This window comes from Sphaerodactylus townsendi, linkage group LG16 (assembly GCF_021028975.2).
Source record: "Sphaerodactylus townsendi isolate TG3544 linkage group LG16, MPM_Stown_v2.3, whole genome shotgun sequence".
Lineage (NCBI taxonomy): Eukaryota > Metazoa > Chordata > Lepidosauria > Squamata > Sphaerodactylidae > Sphaerodactylus > Sphaerodactylus townsendi.
This window is the reverse complement of record NC_059440.1, coordinates 16,182,369-16,201,811: the sequence shown is the minus strand read 5'-3', so window position 1 is coordinate 16,201,811 and position 19,443 is coordinate 16,182,369. Positions and strand designations below refer to the sequence as shown.

At 45.9% G+C, this 19,443-nt stretch overlaps 1 protein-coding gene across 1 annotated transcript; it reads left to right on the top strand.

The window, feature by feature from the left end:
- Positions 1 to 364: 364 nt before the first annotated feature.
- Positions 365 to 10,286, top strand: MDH2 (malate dehydrogenase 2). Its single transcript, XM_048519452.1, has 9 exons — positions 365 to 521; positions 3,888 to 4,056; positions 4,328 to 4,411; positions 5,606 to 5,715; positions 6,511 to 6,636; positions 7,071 to 7,148; positions 7,645 to 7,744; positions 8,906 to 9,057; positions 9,963 to 10,286. The coding sequence occupies exons 1-9, from the start codon at positions 456 to 458 to the stop codon at positions 10,092 to 10,094; spliced, it is 1,017 nt and encodes a 338-aa protein (XP_048375409.1). The 5' UTR covers positions 365 to 455; the 3' UTR covers positions 10,095 to 10,286.
- The last annotated feature ends 9,157 nt before the right edge of the window (positions 10,287 to 19,443 follow it).

Sequence of the window (19,443 nt, the reverse complement as noted above, 5' to 3'; positions counted from 1 at the left end):
GAAATTGTAATTGAGTTGGGGAATAATTGTAGTCTCGCGAGAGTATGTATGGCCCCCTCCAGAGAAGCTCAAATCAGCTCTGGGGATTTTTGTTTCAATAAAACACGATTTGGTTTTCTTTCTCTAACTAAAACTTTCGCAATACTCTTCTTTACTTTTAAATGATGGAAAACTAAAAAATGACAACATTTCTTCAGCACATTGCGGAGGCGTCGCGGGAACTACGCTTCAATTTCAGGAGGAGCAATGAAATCTCGTGAGGAACGAAAAGGGTTAAGACAGGGAGGTCTCGCGAGAAAATAATGCGAGAGGATAAACGGCGAAGAGGAGGGGGGATGGCTCAGTGAGGTTCTCACGATACTTGGCGCGAGATTTCTGGCACTGGTGCCTGGCCGTGCCCTCTTTGCCTGGAGGTCGTTCGAGGAGGATAAGGGAGAGCGTCGCCCGGTCCTGTCATGTTCGCCCGCTTCACCCGCCCTGCCTCGGCTGCACTTCGCAGGGGGCTCGCTACCTCCTCGCAGGTATCTGGGCCAGGGGGAAGCGAAAGAAGAGCTGATATTTGAGAAGAGGCGGCAGATTGCCGTGACCAGGCCTGTTGCATGAAGTTTACTGCGCATGCGCACCGTGTCCAGCCGCTGGTGTGCTAGGCGCTGTACAGGGAACTCGCAGAGAATCTGCTAAGGCGCGGCTGACTTTTAAAAAGTGTTGCAGCAGCTGTGTAGAAACCCTAATATGACCTTTTTTCCTTTCTGTTATCTAGATTTTGTAATAGTTGTCAACTCCAGCCTTGGAATTTCATAGAGATTCAAGGATACTGTCATAAAGAAGGTGGAAGATGTCATGATACCATAGTCTATTCTCTGAAGCGCTTTTTTCCCTTTGGGAACTGATCTCTGTAGTCTGGAGAGCAGGTCTAATTCTAAGGCCCCTTCCATGCATGCAGAATAATGCACTTTCAATCCACTTTCACAATTGTTTAAATGTCAATTTTGCTATTCCGCACAGTAAAATCCAATTGCAAAGTGGATTGAAAGTGCATTATTCTGCATGTGCAGGAGGGGCCTGAAATAACTCAAGCCTTCCACCTCTGCATTTGCAACCGTCTCTTGCAGCGTGGCTTGCAAAAGTACAGTTGATGAGTGTGGATGAGGCTTATGGAACTGATGCATGAGATCTCCTCTTCCACTAAGAGCGTTTGCTGTACAGTCCAAAGGCAGATGCACTAAAATGAATAACAGGACTGCCCATTCGGAACAATGGGAGATACCAGACTGCCCACCAGATATAATGATAGCTGAGAGTGCTAATTGGCTGGCATGGCATCCCCTGAAATACATACAGCATGCAGACATTGCAATGAAAATGTGTAATGAATTTTGAATGAAGGTCTCTGCAACCCTCAGAGTTGAATGGTGGTGTCTGAGAACAGAATCAGTGCTCTGGGGCTGGAATGACAGCCCCTTTAGTGGAATGATGTTCCCAGTAGTAGAATCAGTACTGTGGAACTGGAATGACTGTCCCTAGAGTGGAATGCCAGCACTGATTTCTAGAACTTAAATGACAGGTCTCAGAGTAGAATCACAGCTCGTGGGAGTAGCAGAAGTGAATCCATCCCAGTTAGGATTAAGTTTCCTGATTTTCTGGCCCAAGCCTGTTGTTAAAGAACTTTCCATGGTACCTTTTAGCTAAGCTATTTCTTGCCCGTTGCTCTCGGTAAGCGAGGGGGACAGTGATAATTTCACTGCTGATTTCATTACAGGAGTGAAGATAGATGAGGCAATCTCACAGTCTCCCTCTTTGGCTGATGACCAACTTTAGCAAGAAAGGGACCGTTTGGGGAACCTTTTATGAGGTTGATGGCCTTGAGTTATCATTAAATTGTTGGCTTGGTACAAGGGAGACCTTTATGAGCTACCAATTTTCCTTCACTCCAGAAAGCTAAAAGTAGCAGCTCCATCAAGCATCTGCCTAATTATTCATATCGGCAACATATTCTGTACAGAATTCAGACAAGATGCCTTAAGATCTGGACCAGAAGTAGTGCCTCTCCCTCCCTTTTCCCTTTCTTTTAATTCCTCTTGCCTGATAAAAGGGTGCTTCAGAACTCTAAAATAGTTAATTCCAACTGTTTGGAGAACAGTCTCATTCAAGAGCCAGCATGGTATAGTGGTTAAGAGCAAGTGCACTCCAATCTGGAGAACCGGGTTTGGTTCCCCGCTCTGCCACTTGAGCTGTGGAGGCTTATCTGGTGAACCAGAGTAGCCTGTGCACTCCAACACATGCCAGCTGGGTGACCTTGGGCTAGTCACAGTTCTTCGGAGCTCTCTCAGCCCCACCCACCTCACAGGGTGTTTGTTGTGAGGGGGGAAGGGAAAGGAGATTGTAAACCCCCTTGAGTCTCCTTGCAGGAAAGAAAGGGGGGATATAAATCCAAACTGTCCTTCTTATGTCAAAAAATTTAACACACCCCTACAAAATAGCAGTTATACCATTAGTATCTGTTCATTGAGAAAACACGTTAATATCCATAGATTGGGAAAATGCGAGCATTGAGTGCCATCAAGTCACTTTGTGGCAACCCTGTTAATCATTGTCCTTGAAAACATCCTATTGCTAACTGTCTTGCTCGGGTCCTGCAAACTGAGGGCCGTAACTTCCTTGACTGAGTCAATCCATCTCATATTGGATCTTCCTCTTTTATCAGCGTGCATTGTCTTTCCCAGCAACTCTTATCTTCTCATAATGAGACCAAAGTACAGTACAAAGTATTCATTTTAGCTTCTAGAGCTGCACTGTCAGCAACATACCAAAGCTGCGTGAAAAGGGATAGAGGTTTGCCCTTGTGACTGAAAAGCAGAATTAGACAGAACGATACATATTCTGCCGTATAGCCTAAGATGTTGGTGCCAACATGTAGGCAATAAAGGGTTTGCTGCTCACTTCACTGGGTTCTGAAGCCCTGTCTAGTTTCTTGGGCTGATTCTGCATGGGCCAAAAACAGCGGTGTGAAAACAGTATAAACGCTTTTACACCATTTTAAACCCTTTTACACCATTTCCACACTGCTGTTTTTGGCCCATGCGGAATCAGCCCTGGTTTTTTTGGAGTTGAGGGTGACGACAATGAGTTGTGATGTGGAAACAGTTTAATTCAAATCGATCTGTGAAACTGCAGTCTACTGAGTGAGACCATTGGTTCATCTAAACAACCACACCACCATCCTTTTTAAAAGATGCCCTGGGTTGTGAACTGTAGTCTTTGTTCTGTGTTGTAACTGCCACCCTGCCAGTTTCTCTCTCCGTGTTAAGTGCAGTCAAATAACTTCTGACTCATAGCAACTCTATCAGTTAATGGTCTCCCAAATGCCCTGTCTTTAACTGCCTTGCCCTTGTAAACTGAGGGCTGTTGGCCTCCTTGATTGAGCCAATCCATGCTGGGTCTTCCTCTTTTCCTACCGTTAATGTCTTTTCCCGTCACTCTGGTTATCTCATAACGTGACCTAAGTACAATAGCCTCAGTCATTTTAGCCTCTAGGGCAGGGGTGGCCAACCTATGGCACTCCAGATGTTCATGGACTACAATTCCCATCAGCCCCTGCCAGCATAGGCAATTGGTTGACCACTCTGTGAGGTGGGTGAGGCTGAGAGAACTCCATAGAGCTGTGATTAGCCCAAGGTCACCCAGCTGGCGTGTGTTGGAGTTCACAGGCTAATCTTAGCTCCCCAGATAAGCCTCCACAGCTCAAGCGGCAGAGCTGGGAATCAAACCCGGTTCCTCCAGATTAGGATGCACCTGCTCTTAACCACTACGCCACACACAAAGGAATGTGTCCCAACACACTTGCTCTGTCTTTAAGCCTGTTTTATTATTCTCCTCTTCCAATCTAGAACAATGCTAAGGTGGCCGTGCTTGGCGCCTCTGGTGGCATTGGGCAGCCTCTGTCTCTGTTGCTGAAGAACAGCCCCCTGGTCAGCCAGCTCAACCTCTATGATATCGCCCACACTCCTGGCGTCGCAGCTGACCTCAGCCACATCGAAACAAGAGCGGCAGTCAAAGGTACAACATGCACAGTCTGCTTCCATTTGCTTTCCCCCCTTTTTTATACAGCTGAACCAAAGGGTTCCTTGGAGATCATATTCAGCTGTCATAATTGGGCAGTTATAATCTTGTTGCCTAAGGCAGGGCTGGTAAAAAATGCACTCTCAGTTGACTGGCCAAGCATTTTAATCCAATGAGGGAATGCGAGACTGTTTTCTTCCCCCTGAGCATTAACTGTTTTCATTAGCAGTAGAACAGCATAGATTTGTTATTTGTCTTGTCACTTCAGGTTTCTTGGGACCCGAACAGCTGCCAGAATCTCTGAAGGGCTGTGAAGTCGTCGTGATCCCTGCTGGAGTTCCTAGGAAGCCGGGTATGTTAGAAATCCTTTCAAGGAACCTGTTTTAGATAAAGCGGTGTCCCAGTTTGAGGTTGCTGATCTGGAAATGTGAAACAAAACACAAAGCTGCTATTCAGAGCCAGAGCGCTGACCCATCTGCTCTAACTAGTAGCAGCTCTCCAAAAGAGAGAGGTCTTTTCCACGCTGTTACCAGAGATTTTTGAACTGGGTATGCCAGGGCATGACCCTGAAATCTGCTGCCTGGAATACAGTTGCTTTTCCTCTCAACTGCAGCCCTCTGTGTTGTTGTAGGAGTAGGGCCAGGATTCTGAATAGTAGGTCTCTTTTGATAGCCTCCTTATTGATCGTGGCTATACTGTCAACATCAAGAGGCATTTTTACTAGGACATGTGTTTAAGAACTCCAAGAACAAGCCAGCTGGATCAGACCAGAGTCCATCTAGTCCAGCACTCTGCTACTCGCAGTGGCCCACCAGGTGCCTTGGGGAGCTCACATGCAGGAGGTGAAAGCAATGGCCTTCTGCGGCTGTTGCTCCCAATCACCTGGTCTATTAAGGCATTTGCAATCTCAGATCAAAAAGTTCAAGATTGGTAGCCATAAATCGACTTCTCCATAAATCTATCCAAGCCCCTTTTAAAGCTATCCAGGTTAGTGGCCATCACCACCTCCTGTGGCAGCATATTCCAAACACCAATCACACGTTGCGTGAAGAAGTGTTTCCTTTTATTAGTCCTAATTCTTCCTCCCAGCATTTTCAATGAATGCCCCCTGGTTTGTTATTTAAACAAATCTGACTTGTGTGTAGCATCCTGTTCTCAAAATCTGCTCTGGCCTCTCAAATACATATTAAATCCCCAAGATGCATTAGCCTTTCTTTGTAGCCTATTTTTTTTTAAAGTGCTTTCACAGATATTGGCTAATGCGCTTTCAATTCACTTTGCCACTGATTTTACTGTGTAAAAAGCAAAATCCACTTGCACTCCCTAATGTGCATTGAGAATGGATTAAAGTGCATTATTCAGCACGTGCGAAAGCAATTGATTTCTTGTCTGATTTCCTAAATGCGATGTGTCTTTTGTGCAAGCTGATGCAATATAACGGCCAGCTGTGGACATAGTCAGCTACAATATTTTTCTTGTGATATGATTTGTTTGGGTAGGCTCAGAGACCAGAAAATGTCTAATTGCTTCCCAATCCGATTTTCAGGCATGACCCGTGACGACCTTTTCAATACAAATGCCACTATTGTTGCTAATTTGGCAGCAGCCTGTGCCAAGCATAGCCCCGAAGCCATGATCTGCATTATTGCAAATCCGGTAAGAAAAATGTAACTCTCTTCCCACTGGAATCGGGGAACCCAAGCCGCTTTTCATGAATGTTTAGTTAAAAAAAGCATTTGGCACAGATGCTACTGTGTCGTGGGGGTCTGTTACTCCAGTCAATAATTGAGACCTAGGAAAAGTTCAAGAGCTTTATTGAACTGTGTCTGGACCTTAGCTCAGGCTTTCCAGCTAGCATATATCTCCAGTTTCCCCGCATCTAGTATTCTCCCCTCCCACCTGTTCCCACAATAGGCAGCATAAGAAAAGACAGTGTGAAGACAGCATTGTTATGCGTTTTGATGCCCTGTACCACACCTTCATACCATCTCTGGCATTGCCTCTGCACTATATTTTTACCATCTTTGGCATTGCTGGCCCCCCTCCCAGCCTTAGGATCGGACGCTATCCATTCAATTTAATTAATGTAGGTTTAATGATGCTGTTGCTTGTGATTTTAAGGGATTTTAATGTTTAACGTTTGTACTTCGTATTTAATATTTACTGTTGTATTGTACCTGGATTTGTTGTTGAACACTTCCCAGAGCCCCTCGGGGATTGGGTGGTCTATGAAATATAATAAATAATACTAATAATAACTCAGTGACAGCGATAGAACTCACCCTGAGTCCTGGGGAGGAGGGGGGATGCGTGGTTTTCTAGTTACAAGCATCAATTGAAACAAAGATGGCCCAAGACTACACAGATAACAGCAAGTGTGGGTGTGACTTTGCCGCCAGCCCGGCGATTCCATGACATGTGTCAGACCATTACTTGTTTGTACTCTTTCAGGTCAACTCCACCATCCCCATCACATCAGAGGTTTTTAAGAAGCACGGAGTATACAACCCCAACAGAATTTTCGGTGTTACAACACTGGACATTGTCCGAGCAAACACCTTTGTGGCTGAGCTGAAGGTAAGTTCAGAATATCCAGCATAGCTCTTTGTAGACTGTTCCGTTTGCCTGTTTTCGTAGTGGTTTAGATGCCGCTTACATTTGAAAGGATTAGGAGGAAAGGATGGGCTTCTCAAGTTTCTCTTTTCGGACGCCATTGGAAAAGGAATCTCAGCTTGACCTGGGCCCTGCATGAACCCAAGTGCTTAGTTAATGTTTCTATTCCTGATTGGAATAGTACAGCTGTTGAAAAAAATGTCTGGGGTCCTGAGCACATGCAGTTTTGCCCATATAAAAATTTAGAGCTTTTTTTAAAAAGGAAACTTCTTGATTCTCCCCTGGTCACAGAGCCCAATTGGTACACTGCTGGTTAAGGCAGCCAATGACTCAGCTAGCCAGTTGGATTGTTACAGGCTCTGACTTGACAGCATTTCTAAAACGTGACTCTTCTGCAGGGTTTGGATCCGGCTCGTGTAAATGTCCCTGTGATCGGCGGCCACGCAGGCAAAACCATCATCCCGCTTATCTCTCAGGTCTGTGTTCTGAAGTCTTCCAGCGTTTTCCGGGATCAGTGTTTCTGGCCTTGGTAAGGCCAGGTGCTAGAAAGGCAGCACGGAGGATGCCATCTTTGAAAGCGAATCTGTGGAGATGATGTGAGCGAAGAGAGTTTGGATTTCATATAATAGAATTTCTGGAAAATCAGAAGTGTGCAGAAGCAGTATCTGTTACCCACTGCATTCTTCTCTCCTCTAAGTGACAGCCTTTCAGACACTTAAAATAGAGCAATTATGTTCCCTCTCAACCTTTTCCAGACTAAACGTTCCCAAGTCTGCAAATTGGTAATATATTGAGCGGGCTTCTGTACTATCCTCGCAGCAAAGCTCTGAGCTGTTGTAGGCATACTGCTGCCTGTCAAAGGGTGCTGGGAGCGCAGCAGGGACAGGAACTTTAGATCCCAGCTGCTGAATAGCACTCTGGCAGACATGAAGGCTACCAGGGGCTGGCTGCTAACGTTCCCTTTCTTTGCAGTGCACCCCCAAAGTGGAGTTCCCGCAGGACCAGCTGGCGGCGCTCGTAGGGCGGATCCAGGAGGCAGGGACAGAAGTCGTCAAAGCAAAAGCTGGTGCAGGTTGGTTCTAGATGATGGTTCTCTGCCTCGTTCTGTGGAGCACTCTTTGAGTTGGGAAGCACTGCAGTGTGGGGCAGGATTGTGAATTAACAGTCTGACAGCAAACCCTGCAGGTAATGGAATTAGTATTACCGATGGGCCACCACCACTATCCACGCTTTCTGCCTATCTTAGATGCTGCTTTTGTTTGGCTTGAGTCGATGATAACTCATTCAGTGGCATGGGGAGCCACTGGTGGCTCTTTGGCAAGCTACTTATGACTCTTCTGAGCTCCCTTCCTCAGTGTGGCTCCTGCCTCATGTGGGCAAGATCTTTGCCCAATAGGGCTTGTGATTGACAGACGATTTCCACCACGAAATAGCAGGTGCTGACGGTGCAGGAATCCGCCAACTTCCCTGAGGTGTAGATCCCCATCCCAGGGATGGCTGAAAAGATTCCTTTTGGTTGACCGTAATTTTTAATGTTGCTGTCTGCCATCTGCAGACTTGAGTTTATCCCAGGGCCAATAGATTATTGATCACCTGAAAGTTCCACAGTACTGGAATAATTATGCAAGGTAAATAAGCAATGTCTTTGTTGGGGTAAGATCTGTGTTCTTCTTGTGCCACATCAAGCCAAAAGTGCGAGCGTGGCCTCCAGTCCACACGCAGCCTCCAGTTATCCAGCCATTGAGCCACAAGCATCAACTTTTGCCACTCTTGGCACCCTGGCTGGCCACATGTGGTTTAAAATTCGCACCCTTTACAAGGCAGAAATCCTTCTTTCTATCTAGAAGCCATGTGGCGCAATCCAGAGTGAGGTATCTGTTCTCGTGTTGTGTGGAAGCCAGAGAGAGAGAAAAACATGTACCAAAGAGCAAATCTCTTGATTTCAGTGAGACTTCATCCCGCCTCCGTGCATCTGGATCACAATCATCCATTTAGAAAGTATCTGGAACCCTGTAAAAATATTCCAGTGCTGTTTTTGGGGGAGAGGGATGACACAGGTTAGGCGAGTCAGTAGACATGCTTTGTATCTTGGAATCACTTGCAATCCATATCTTGGGAAGCCTCGGTGCTTCAGACTCAACCACAAGGGTGTTCTCTTTTTTATTCTTGGAAAGCGACTTCAGAATTGGACTGTGGAGAGGCAGCATTCCTTGAATATCCTTTTTCCTTCTAGGCTCCGCCACCCTGTCTATGGCATATGCAGGCGCCCGGTTTGTGTTCTCCGTCCTGGACGCCATGAACGGGAAGGAGGGGGTTATCGAATGTGCTTTTGTCCGATCGGAGGAAACAGAATGCACGTACTTTTCCACACCGCTGCTGCTAGGGGTGCGTAAGCTGAGTGAATCATTGCTTGCATTATGTTTATCTGCAGAATGCTAGAAAGGCATAACTGAATTGTGCAAGGGTACGAGACTCTGGGGGTAGATTCAGCTTGTCTGGCCCATGGCAAAATGCTTTTGGAATCTCATCAAAATGCTGCCTTCTTGTTTCCAAACTCCCGGCTGACAAGTTTAGAAGAGCTTTCCAATGCAAACTGTACATGGAAGTCCTGTGGGGAAATTCTGTCATGCCTACTTCAGATTTTCCCCCAAAAGCAAAATTTTGCAACCTGCAAAAATGACGGTGCTTTTTGCATAATTTCTGTTGTACCTCAGTCTTTGGCGGTTACCATTGTGCCCACTTGGGGTTTTCCCAAGTCATTGGAAAAGGCAGGATTTGAAGCCTTCAGGAGGCGGGACCACAGTTTAATGGTGGAACATCTGCTTTTTATGCAGAAGGTCCTACAGTCAATCTTTGGTTAAAAGGATCTGGTCGTTGGTGAAGTAAAAGACCTTCACCTGAGGTCCTGGGGATCCATTGGCAGTCAGCCAAGACTATATAGACCTTGATAGATCAGGTAGCTTCTACATAGGCTGAGTGGGCAATCACCTTTAGGATATCAAAGGTCTGGATCAAGGATCTCAGGTTGTTTCATGTGTATTCCTCCTAGTCAACAGAGATCCCTTGCAACCACCATTGTGGTTTCTGAAATACAGCAAACACTGCTTTGAATGTACCTTTATAGCCACAAGGACTAGAAGCTTGTCTGTCTGAAAAGAGGACCTGGCAGAAGAGGTTCTGGCCAAGCATTTAGAAGATCAGGGACAAGTAGCTTCATGGTCCCTTCAGATCAGGTTACCTATACTTCTACAGCTTCCCTGTGCTTAATCTGCAACTTTCTTCCGCAATAGAAAAACGGCATTGAGAAGAACCTGGGTATCGGCAAGATCTCTCCTTTTGAAGAGAAGATGGTGGCCGACGCAATTTCGGAACTGAAAGGTTCCATCAAGAAAGGAGAGGAGTTTGCCAAGAGCATGAAGTGAAAGCAAGAAAGAAGAGTGCCGCAGTCCCCTTAATTTATTTAAGGTGCATCATGTCACTTTAAAAGGCTTCAGGAGGCAAAGGCCCTTGGCTTTGTCTGAAGGCCCCTCTGGATTAAGTGTATTACTCTCCCTCAGATCTGTCCATTCACATTTTGATCCTCAATAAAGCAGCCTGTTATTTTTTTCAGGGGATTTCTTGCACTGTTTGGGGCTGTCTTTGTAGTTGTAAGTATTGGTTGATCGGTAGAGGAGGGAGTGTGGAGGTGTTCCCCAAAACTGGCACTCGCAACAGAGGCTCATCCAGGACAAAGTTCTTGAAGCAGTGGCCAGCTGCCATGAATTCCAGCCTTGGTGAAAGACAGGTTGGGAGATTAATTGGCAGAGATTCTGCAACAGATCTGTCTACGCAAAGACTTCTGTTTCATACTTTGGAATCCTATGGGAAGGGCTTTTTCCTGGACCATATCACTTCAGGCAATAAAGCAGGAACTCTCTGATAGAGGCTGAAGCTGGGTGGAGCAGATAAGATTCAGTCAAATATGACTCTGGGTGGATTGGCATTTCACTCTGGTTGAGCCTTCAAGTGCTCCCAAACTACACATTGCTGGAGGGGCTGTGGCTCAGTGGTAGAGCATCCGTTTGGCATGCAGAAGGTCCCCGGTTCAATCCCTGGCATCTCCAGTTAAATGGACCAGGCCACCTGGGTGGCTATAAAACCTTTACTACCTGTGTGTTCATTCTACAGGTGTAGAGATATTGGTTATCATTGCAGTGCACATTGCTGATAGAGGCTATTTTGCCGGCTGCAGACCAAGTTTTTCTGAGCTCTTGGGGACCTTAAAATTTGACAGGGGGACTGCAGACCCACCAGTTCTGAAAAAAATCTAAAATCAACCGCGTGAGTGAGCTGTTGAGCTCTCGGAAACAGCCTCCTGTGCTCATCCTCCTTTTCTTTGGTTTGTCCCTCGTTAGTCTTTCTGTCCTTTTCTTTTTCCATCTTTTTTGTTTTTTAATAAGATCCAGTCAAATATAAAGGCCTTAACAGAGTGTTACAACAAACAAAAGCACATTTTGATCAACATGTTTGATGCTTACAATATCTTTTTTTTAACAATCAAGTCACACCTGATTGTGGCACCCCCTGGTGGGGTTTTCAAGGCAAGAGATGTGTGGAGGTGGTTTGCCATTGTCTGTCCCTGTGTCATACCCGATATTCATGGGAGGTCACACATCCAAATACTTGTCTTTGAACCCTTGTATGCCCTAATTTTGGATAGTGCAAATTTTATCCAGTTATACTTCTGTCGGAACAATGCCTTAGAATAGCCCATGCCCCTTCTCTTCCCACCCTCCATGTAAAACCATAGTCTCACACGCTTTGTTTTCTGATATAGAAAACCCTGAATGAAGCATTGTCATTGGACTAAATGTTTCAGACTCCAAACTTTCTAAACCCTATATATGCCTGAATGGTGAGTTAACCACTGATTCAGGATGCTCTGTTCCCCCCTCCCCATCGGTGGGACTTGAGGGGGTGGCAAATTAAAAGTTACCTCTATTGCAAATTATTTCCTGTCTGAAAGGGCAAAGTGATTAGCAGAAAGGTTAAACAGAAATCAGGTAGAGCCCTTCCGAAGCTATTAATAAATCCAGACAAAATGAGTTCAAAGGTGGGGACAGATTAATGGCTCCTGCGTTCTAGGAGGGATTGGAGAGAAAGAAGGATGATCTTGTTAAGAATTTGAATTAGGAGGAGGACGATGCCTCCACGTGAAGAAAACAGGTAGGGGAGCCTAGCTGGGAAAGGGCTAGAAATTGTCTTTTTAATTGCAGTTTTGCACATACGTTTTGCAGAAATGAAGCTTATGCTCTGCTGTATGTCTGCTTACTGGTATTTGGTTGAGTTGGCCAAAAACAGCCAGGATTGTATAGTGGTCGGAGTATCAGACTAGGCTCTGGGAACTCCTGGGTTGAAACTCAGCTCTGCTCCAGCAGCTTGCTGGGCAAACTTGGATCAATCACACATACTGTTTAAGCTGCCCTGCTTCACCAGGATGTTGTGAGGGCGGGAATGTTGGAAGCCATTTTAGCTGTTGGAGACCCAAAGGGGTGACTTTGAGAAAAATTCTACCTCACACCATTCCTGGCCAAGCCCCACACCTCTCCCGCCTTTTTTGCCATCAAGTTACCACTGTCCTATGGTCACCTGAGGGATTTCAAGGCAAGGGAAGTTCAGTGGTGGCTCACCATTGTCTACTTCTGTGTAGCAACCCTGGATTTTTTTTAGTGGTCTCCCATCCAAATACTGACCAGGGCCAACCCTGCTTAGCTTCCAGGTCCTGACAAGCTCAGACTATCCTAGGCCACTCAGGGCAGGACTAATCTGCAATAGCCCTCTTGATTAAAATTTTTTATTTCTTTATGTTTTAAGTCCCCCCAAAATGGCTCTCAAAGCAACAGAATCTATGACACCATTCCAGATAAATATTCTGCAGGAAAATGCTTCTCGGTTGAGCCAAATGGGACTTCTGTATACACCAAATTCTTCCCAAGCATTTTAGAACTCAAGAGGTAGATGCTTGTAAGTGAGCCAGCGTGGTGTGGTTAAGAGCCAGGGGATTCCAATCTGGAGAACCGGGTTTGGTTCCCCACTCCTCCACCTGAGTGGCAGAGGCTTATCTGGTGAACCAGATGTGTTTCCTCACTCCTACATTCCTGCTGGGTAACTTTGGGCTAGTCCCAGTTCTTCGGAGCTCTCTCAGCCCCACCTACCTCACAAGGTGTCAGTTGTGGGGAGAGGAAGGGAAAGGAGCTTGTAAGCCACCTTGAGTCTCCTTACAGGAGAGAAAGGTGGGGTACAAATCCAAACTCTTCTTCCTCTTTTGTACCCCACTTGGAAATGCTGGAGCAGCATCCAGCTGGCTGGCTGCAAATGGAAAAGGATCGCCAGGGTAGATCGCTGAGTCATCACAATAAGCCTTGGATAAGGTGTCGATGCATATCCATAAAATGTTATCTTCCTACAGTAGAAACAGACAAATTGCACCAATTGTACAATCTTAAAAGCACACCAGCAAAAAAATGAACAGCTTACAGAATTGGATTGCAGAATTCAGCATTTCTGGGGCAGTGTCTGAATTAACTGCATGTACGCTCAGGGTAGATGGTGGGCCATATTTATCCGTAGTCCCAAATGTTGATCGTTCTTCAATTCCTGTGAAGGCCGAGAGATGGCACCAGTGGTTTTCTTTTCCCCTCCTGTGCCCCCTTGAGGAATTTATTAATAGAAATATTTATTTTCTTCCCTTTCAACTTTGTGTTCAGCAGTAATATCTTCACAATTACAGTGTCTGCATATAAACACTAAATTTCCATTGAAGGACAGTTTTATGCATTGAATGCCCAAACAGTAGACTAAAAACTAAAGCAAAATCCAGAAATCAAAAGGCTGTTATTGCTTGTTGCCTGGATCAAAGAAGTGGCGGAAGAGCGCCATTAATGGAGCGAAAGGGGAAATCTCTTGGGGGGGCGGGGGGGCAGGCATTCTCTAGGCAAGATTGAGAAGGGTCTTCTTGGCCTCTGTGATGCACAGTGCTCTTAATGGGGTCTTTCCTCCCTCATCAATGATTAAGAAACGGTTGTATGTGATAAGTGATCCACAGTAGTATAGTCAGCAGATAACTGGCTAATTATATGTACTGATAGTTTTGTACTATGCTAAGGTAAATTGTAGGTGGAGGGAGAGCAATGTCTGGTTCCTGATGGAAACCAGGTAAATCTGCTTATGGATCCTACCCTTGGCATGCTGAGAATCAAGCACCCTTTGAAGTCTTGGGACATTCCTCCTTGGCTGTAACGGGACTCCATTTCCATATCCCCGGGGCCTTTGGGCACTTGTGATTGGTCCAATTCCCCATACCCACAACACACTGCTCCTGGGAGAGGTCCTTGTGAATGGGCAGCAAGCCTGGCTCCTGTTCTCCCTTGCGCTTGATTGAGATGCAGGCGGACAGCCTTACAAGCCCAATTCCCAGAAGGAATAATTAAAAACTAGATCAGAGGACTATCAGCTGCGGTGCTGCAGCTGCCTTGTTAAGAAGTCCTGCATGCACACATGGCGTGAAGTCCATATAAATGCACAGGATCTAGGACTCATCCAAGCTAAATACCGGATGAGCAATGGTTTCATTAATTTTGGGTATTATTAGGTATTTAAATCGGGCTGTTGGCTGGTATTTGGCTGATACCGGAGAATCCAGAAAGCTACAAGAAAAAGACGTTTTTTAAGACCCTGCTTTACTCAAGCTTTAAGGAACCTCAAAGCAGCTTACAATTACCTCCCCTTCCCCACAACAGACACTTTGTACATTTGGTGGGGCTGAGAGAGGTTGGAAATTAGAACGGCAGACTCTAATCTGGAGAATTGGATTCGATTCCCCACTCCTCCACATGAAGCCTGCCGGGTGACCTTGGGCTAGTTTCAGTTCTCTCAGAACTCTCTCAGTCTCACCTACTTCACGAGGTGTCTGTTGTGGAGAGAGGAAGGGGAGGAGTTTGTAAGCCGCTTTAAGCCTCCTTAAAAGATAGAGAGAAGTGGGGTATAAATCCCACTGTGGATTAACCTGTACACTCCCACACATGCCAGCTGGGTGACCTTGGGCTAGTCACAGCTTCTCGGAGCTCTCTCAGCCCCACCTACCTCACAAGGTGTTTGTTGTGAGGGGGGAAGGGCAAGGAGATTGTCAGCCCCTTTGAGTCTCCTTACAGGAGAGAAAGGGGGGATATAAATCCAAACTCCTCCTCCTCCTCCTCCTCCTCCTCCTCCTCCTCCTTCTTCTTCTTCTTCTTCTTCTTCCATGGTACTGACCCTTTGTTCACCCATCATTATGGCGCACTTCTAGATGTTCGAGTTCTGTTGGCTGTTCCCAGATCTCTATTTGGCTTGATGGGGAAAAATCATTAGTCATCATTCTTGTTTCTCTTCTTCCTGACTTGCTAAGTGTCATTCGACAGTCTGGATAGGTTGGAGATCACTGCTCTAGAGTAGGGTATCTGCAATGGATCAACTTATTTCACGTCTGTTTATTTCATTTAATTCCCCTGAGCCAATTCCCCTGAGCCCTATAGGGAATTGGGCAGGATAAAAGTGCAATGAATGAATGAATGAATGAATGAATGAATGAATGAATGAATGAATGAATGAATGAATGAATGAATGAATGAATGAATGAATGAATGAATGTCAGCCTTTTTCACCAAAGACCAAAGTAGATGCCACAGTGGCCACATGTCCAGCTCCTGTCACAATTTTTGAGAAGGCTCTATCCATTTAAAATCCCATGAGCATGGAGCAATGGGATCAAGTAATCTTGCCCCTCCCCCACAGCTTTTCAAATGCTGGAGCAGCCTCGTTGAATTTGTCAATGGCCATATTCTTTTCTAAAATGGTGGCAGCCCCAAGTCAGACCAGTGGCTGCCATAACACACCGCTCGGCTCTGAGACTTGAGGCAGATTCCACAGTGTCATTGAATGCTGTCAATAGTACAAGTAACATGATAGGAAACAGATTACAGACATCTGTAACAATAACATAAAATATTAGATGTGATGTGTTACGCAATACAGGAAATACTACATAAGAAGTAACAGGACTGAGAGCAAAGTCACAAATATGAAGTCGAGGCAGAAAAAGGATGAAACATTTAATAGGCAGTGTGACACAAAGAGAATTGCAGCAACCTGAAACGAAGCATGATTTACTTATCAACTAATATCTAAGATGGTTTAATGGATCCTCCATGTGTAGAGGCAACGGACCTTTGAGTAACAAATTGTTAGGAGGTTACAGGAGAGAGTCATTTAGTTAACTTCCAAGAGGCTTCTGGCCCCGGCTCCAAACGTTCCTCGAGACACCTCTGCCAGCTTCCTTTTTCCCCTGCTTTTGTTCTTTCACATTGATCCAGTGGGGAAAAAAGTCACGGGGAAAAGGTAACCTCCTTTTTGACCATTTCTCGCTAATTGGCACCAGCGCAGAAAGAGAATGGCTAACTCAAGGGCATCCCTCTTTGCTGGGTGTCAAATGAAAATGGCACCAGGCTTCTATCAATCAAAGCCTCCTTGGCTGGCAAGGAACAATCACCTGGAGACGGAGACAAAATCTCAAACCTGTGAAACAGATGGAGAATATCAGAAATTGAGACAAAGAGCATTTGTTTTGGGAGAAAGCAAGGAGGCAAGATGGAAGTTGGGCGGGTGGGCCTGGAGTGTAGTGGTTAAGAGTGGTTAAGTGGTTAAGTGGTGTAGTGGTTAAGAGCAGGTGGATTCTTATCTGGAGAACTGGGTTTGATTCCCCACTCCTCCACCTGAGTGAACCAGATGTGTTTCCGCACTCCTTCATTCCTGCTGGGTGACCTTGGGCTAGTCACGGTTCCCACAGAACTCTCTCAGCTCCACCGACCTCACTAGGTGTCTGTTGTGGGGAGAGGAAGGGAAAGGAGCTTCTAAACCACCTTGAGTCTCCTTACAGGAGAGAAATTGGGGTATAAATCCAAACCTCTCCTCTACTTTCCGCAGTGCTCTGACCTGGATTGCCCAGGATAGCCCGATTGTGTCAGTTCTCAGAGGCCAAGCAGGGTCAGCCTTGGTTAGTACTTGGGAGGAAGACTATGAAGGAATTCCAGGATTGCTATACGGGGACAGGCAGGCAAATTAACTCTGTTCATCTCTTGCCTTGAAAACCCTACAGGGCTGTCATAAGTCATTTGCAACTTGACGGCACTTTCTACCACCACAGTCCCCTGTAAACTCCACACTTCTGAGTCAAACCAAAGGCATGCGTGACTGAACCAAGAGTAACTCGCAGATTGTCCTGTTTCAAACTGTATATAGTTTAAAAACTGGTTGCGGAGGCATTGCATCCTAAGCATCTGGAATTCAGAGGTAGATTGCCTCTGCAGCTGGAGGCCCTTCAGCTCTGTTGGCTGCATAGCTTTTGGTTTAACTTTGCTGTAATTTTTTTTAAAGTAGGTTTTTCAAGGCCATTTTGTCAGGGCTTCGGTCATGTAGGATACTTTGGTTTCCTGCGTCATCAAAAACCATTTCACCCTTTCCGTCCTGGCTTTCCGTTTCTCCAAGATGTACAACCCTGAACCTATGATCCAAATCAGACTCTGTACCAGGGGTCTGATCCTGATCCCCAGCCCCATTGGTGCCATCTGTAGCTCCACTGACAAAGATAATGGAAGCCAGGGTGGATTAATTATAGAGCCAACTTAATGTCAAACCCTGAACCTATGATCCAAATCAGTCTCTGTTTGAAGGTTAAGAAGCAGTGACGAAGGGTGGGGGAACTGTGCCCAGGGCATGAACTGCCCGAGAACCCCCTCTTGCCCCTCCGCCCCACCCAAAATGCCTGTAGCCCACACGCCCCACCCCCAATATATGACTGCAATGACAGTGCCCGGGGCAAGCCGCCCCAGATGTCTCTATTGCAGCTATGCCCCTGTTAAGAAGCATTTATTAGTGCTTGGGTAAGAGGGAAAAAGCTGGTTCTGCCAGAACCTTCAAACAACCGCAGCATATCAATCCCCATTCCTCCTCCCCCATCCCTAGCCCATAATACTATCCCATACTACAGGGAGCCCAAAAAGCAGGAATGTAAGATGAACCCACGGTGAGAAGTTGAGATAGAGTCTTTTAGCTGTGAGTCTCTTCTCGGGGAAAAAGGAAGTACTTTGGCCAGTTTTGTAAGTTCCCCCCGCCCCACCAATGCTCCTCTGCCGGTTGCCAGGCTCCAGCCTGACAATAAGATAACGTGGTACTCAAGATGCCCACTGGTTTTGTGGCAGTGGAGGAGATCTCTGATTCTTTTGAGCTGGCGAACAAAGCGTGGCCTTTATTGACGAGGTGCTAAACAGTCGTTGAATGCAAGGGATGTGGAGTTTGAAGCAACGGCCTTGATGCAGGAACGGTGCGGAGACGAGAAAACGAAAGGTGAACCAGGGCAAACTTTGCCATAGCATTTTCCTGAGCGCACAAAACCCAAGGCAATTCTCATTTTATTCCACCTTTTAAATCATCCATGCGCTGCCTCCTCGCCCTAAGTTCTTGAGGGGGTGGAGAGGTATACAAAGTGCAAAAAAAAGAGAGAGAGATGATTACATTTTTATTTTCTCTTTTGCAAATAAGATGAGCAGAACCCGAGAGAGCTCTATTCCGAAAGCCCGTCTCTTTCGAGTTGGGAATCCCATATGCTGGCATGAACAATGAGCTGTAGTTTGCTGCTTTAAATCAGTGGTTTCCAGAGCGGCTTTGCATCTGGTAGCATGAAGCTGCTGCCTTAAGCATATGGTCACAATTTACTGGCTTGCTGGGATAAAACATGGCCGAGAGTCTTCATGCACAGGTTATTGATTGTTTAAAATCAGCTACGTTTTGAGCATGGGTGCTGCGTTTTTGCCTTCAAGGCAGAAGGTTGGTGCACGCGTATCTAGGGAAAAAATGAAGTCCAGTGCAAAATTCTGGAGTTTTCCACTCCACTCCCTAACACCAGTATGGGCGTGGCTGTCTTCCCCCCCCACCATGACCAAAACAATGCTTTTGCACTCCAGGGCTATCCCCAAAGTCACCATCACATTATAGAACATGCCCCAACTCACAAATCTGAACACAGTAATGGTCCATGCCACACGTCGGAAGGGGAAGGAGGAGGGCTGTGGGGGTGGAACCCCTGCCTCCCCATTGTGACTAAATGCATGTTCTGGGGACATTTTGACCCCATATGCTCCCTTGAGGTGGTGTAATGCCTCTCGGTGCATGCTCACAATTTACTGGACCAAATTATGTGAGAATGTGCAGAATGAACCTGGGTTATCGGGATATAAGGAGTCAAGGAAAATATTGTTCCAGACCAACATGGTTATCAACCAGATTATAATAGTCAATAAACAGACATTTGCTTGAATTTGGGCCTCCGGTTGGCAAAACGGACGAGGCTGAAAGAGAGATCCACCCGGGCATTGGTTTGGTAATATTTTTTTTTCTTTTGAAATAATTTTTTTTACCAACCAAGAACTACAGGAAAGGAAGAAAAATTAAAAGAATGAAAAATAAGTAAACATAAACGGACACAATAATAATAGCACTCAGGTGGAGGAGTGGGGAATCAAACCCGGTCCTCCAGGTTAGAATCCACCTGCTCTTAACCACTACACCACGCTGGCTCCCAGCACAGGTGCATGGCCTGTAGGTTGATAAACCCAAATACACCATGAACAGGGCAGACCTTCCTCTCAAAGAAGGCTCGCGACCTCTGCAATATAACTCTAAGTGGGACGTCGATGGCTGTTT

Excerpts from the sequence above, each read along its gene's own strand:
- MDH2 (XM_048519452.1), top strand. The coding sequence starts at position 456 with ATGTTCGCCCGCTTCACCCGCCCTGCCTCGGCTGCACTTCGCAGGGGG. Across the intron at positions 7,149-7,644 it reads TCATCCCGCTTATCTCTCAG|TGCACCCCCAAAGTGGAGTT; the intron begins GTCTGTGTTCTG and ends CTTTCTTTGCAG. Across the intron at positions 7,745-8,905 it reads CAAAGCAAAAGCTGGTGCAG|GCTCCGCCACCCTGTCTATG; the intron begins GTTGGTTCTAGA and ends TTTTCCTTCTAG.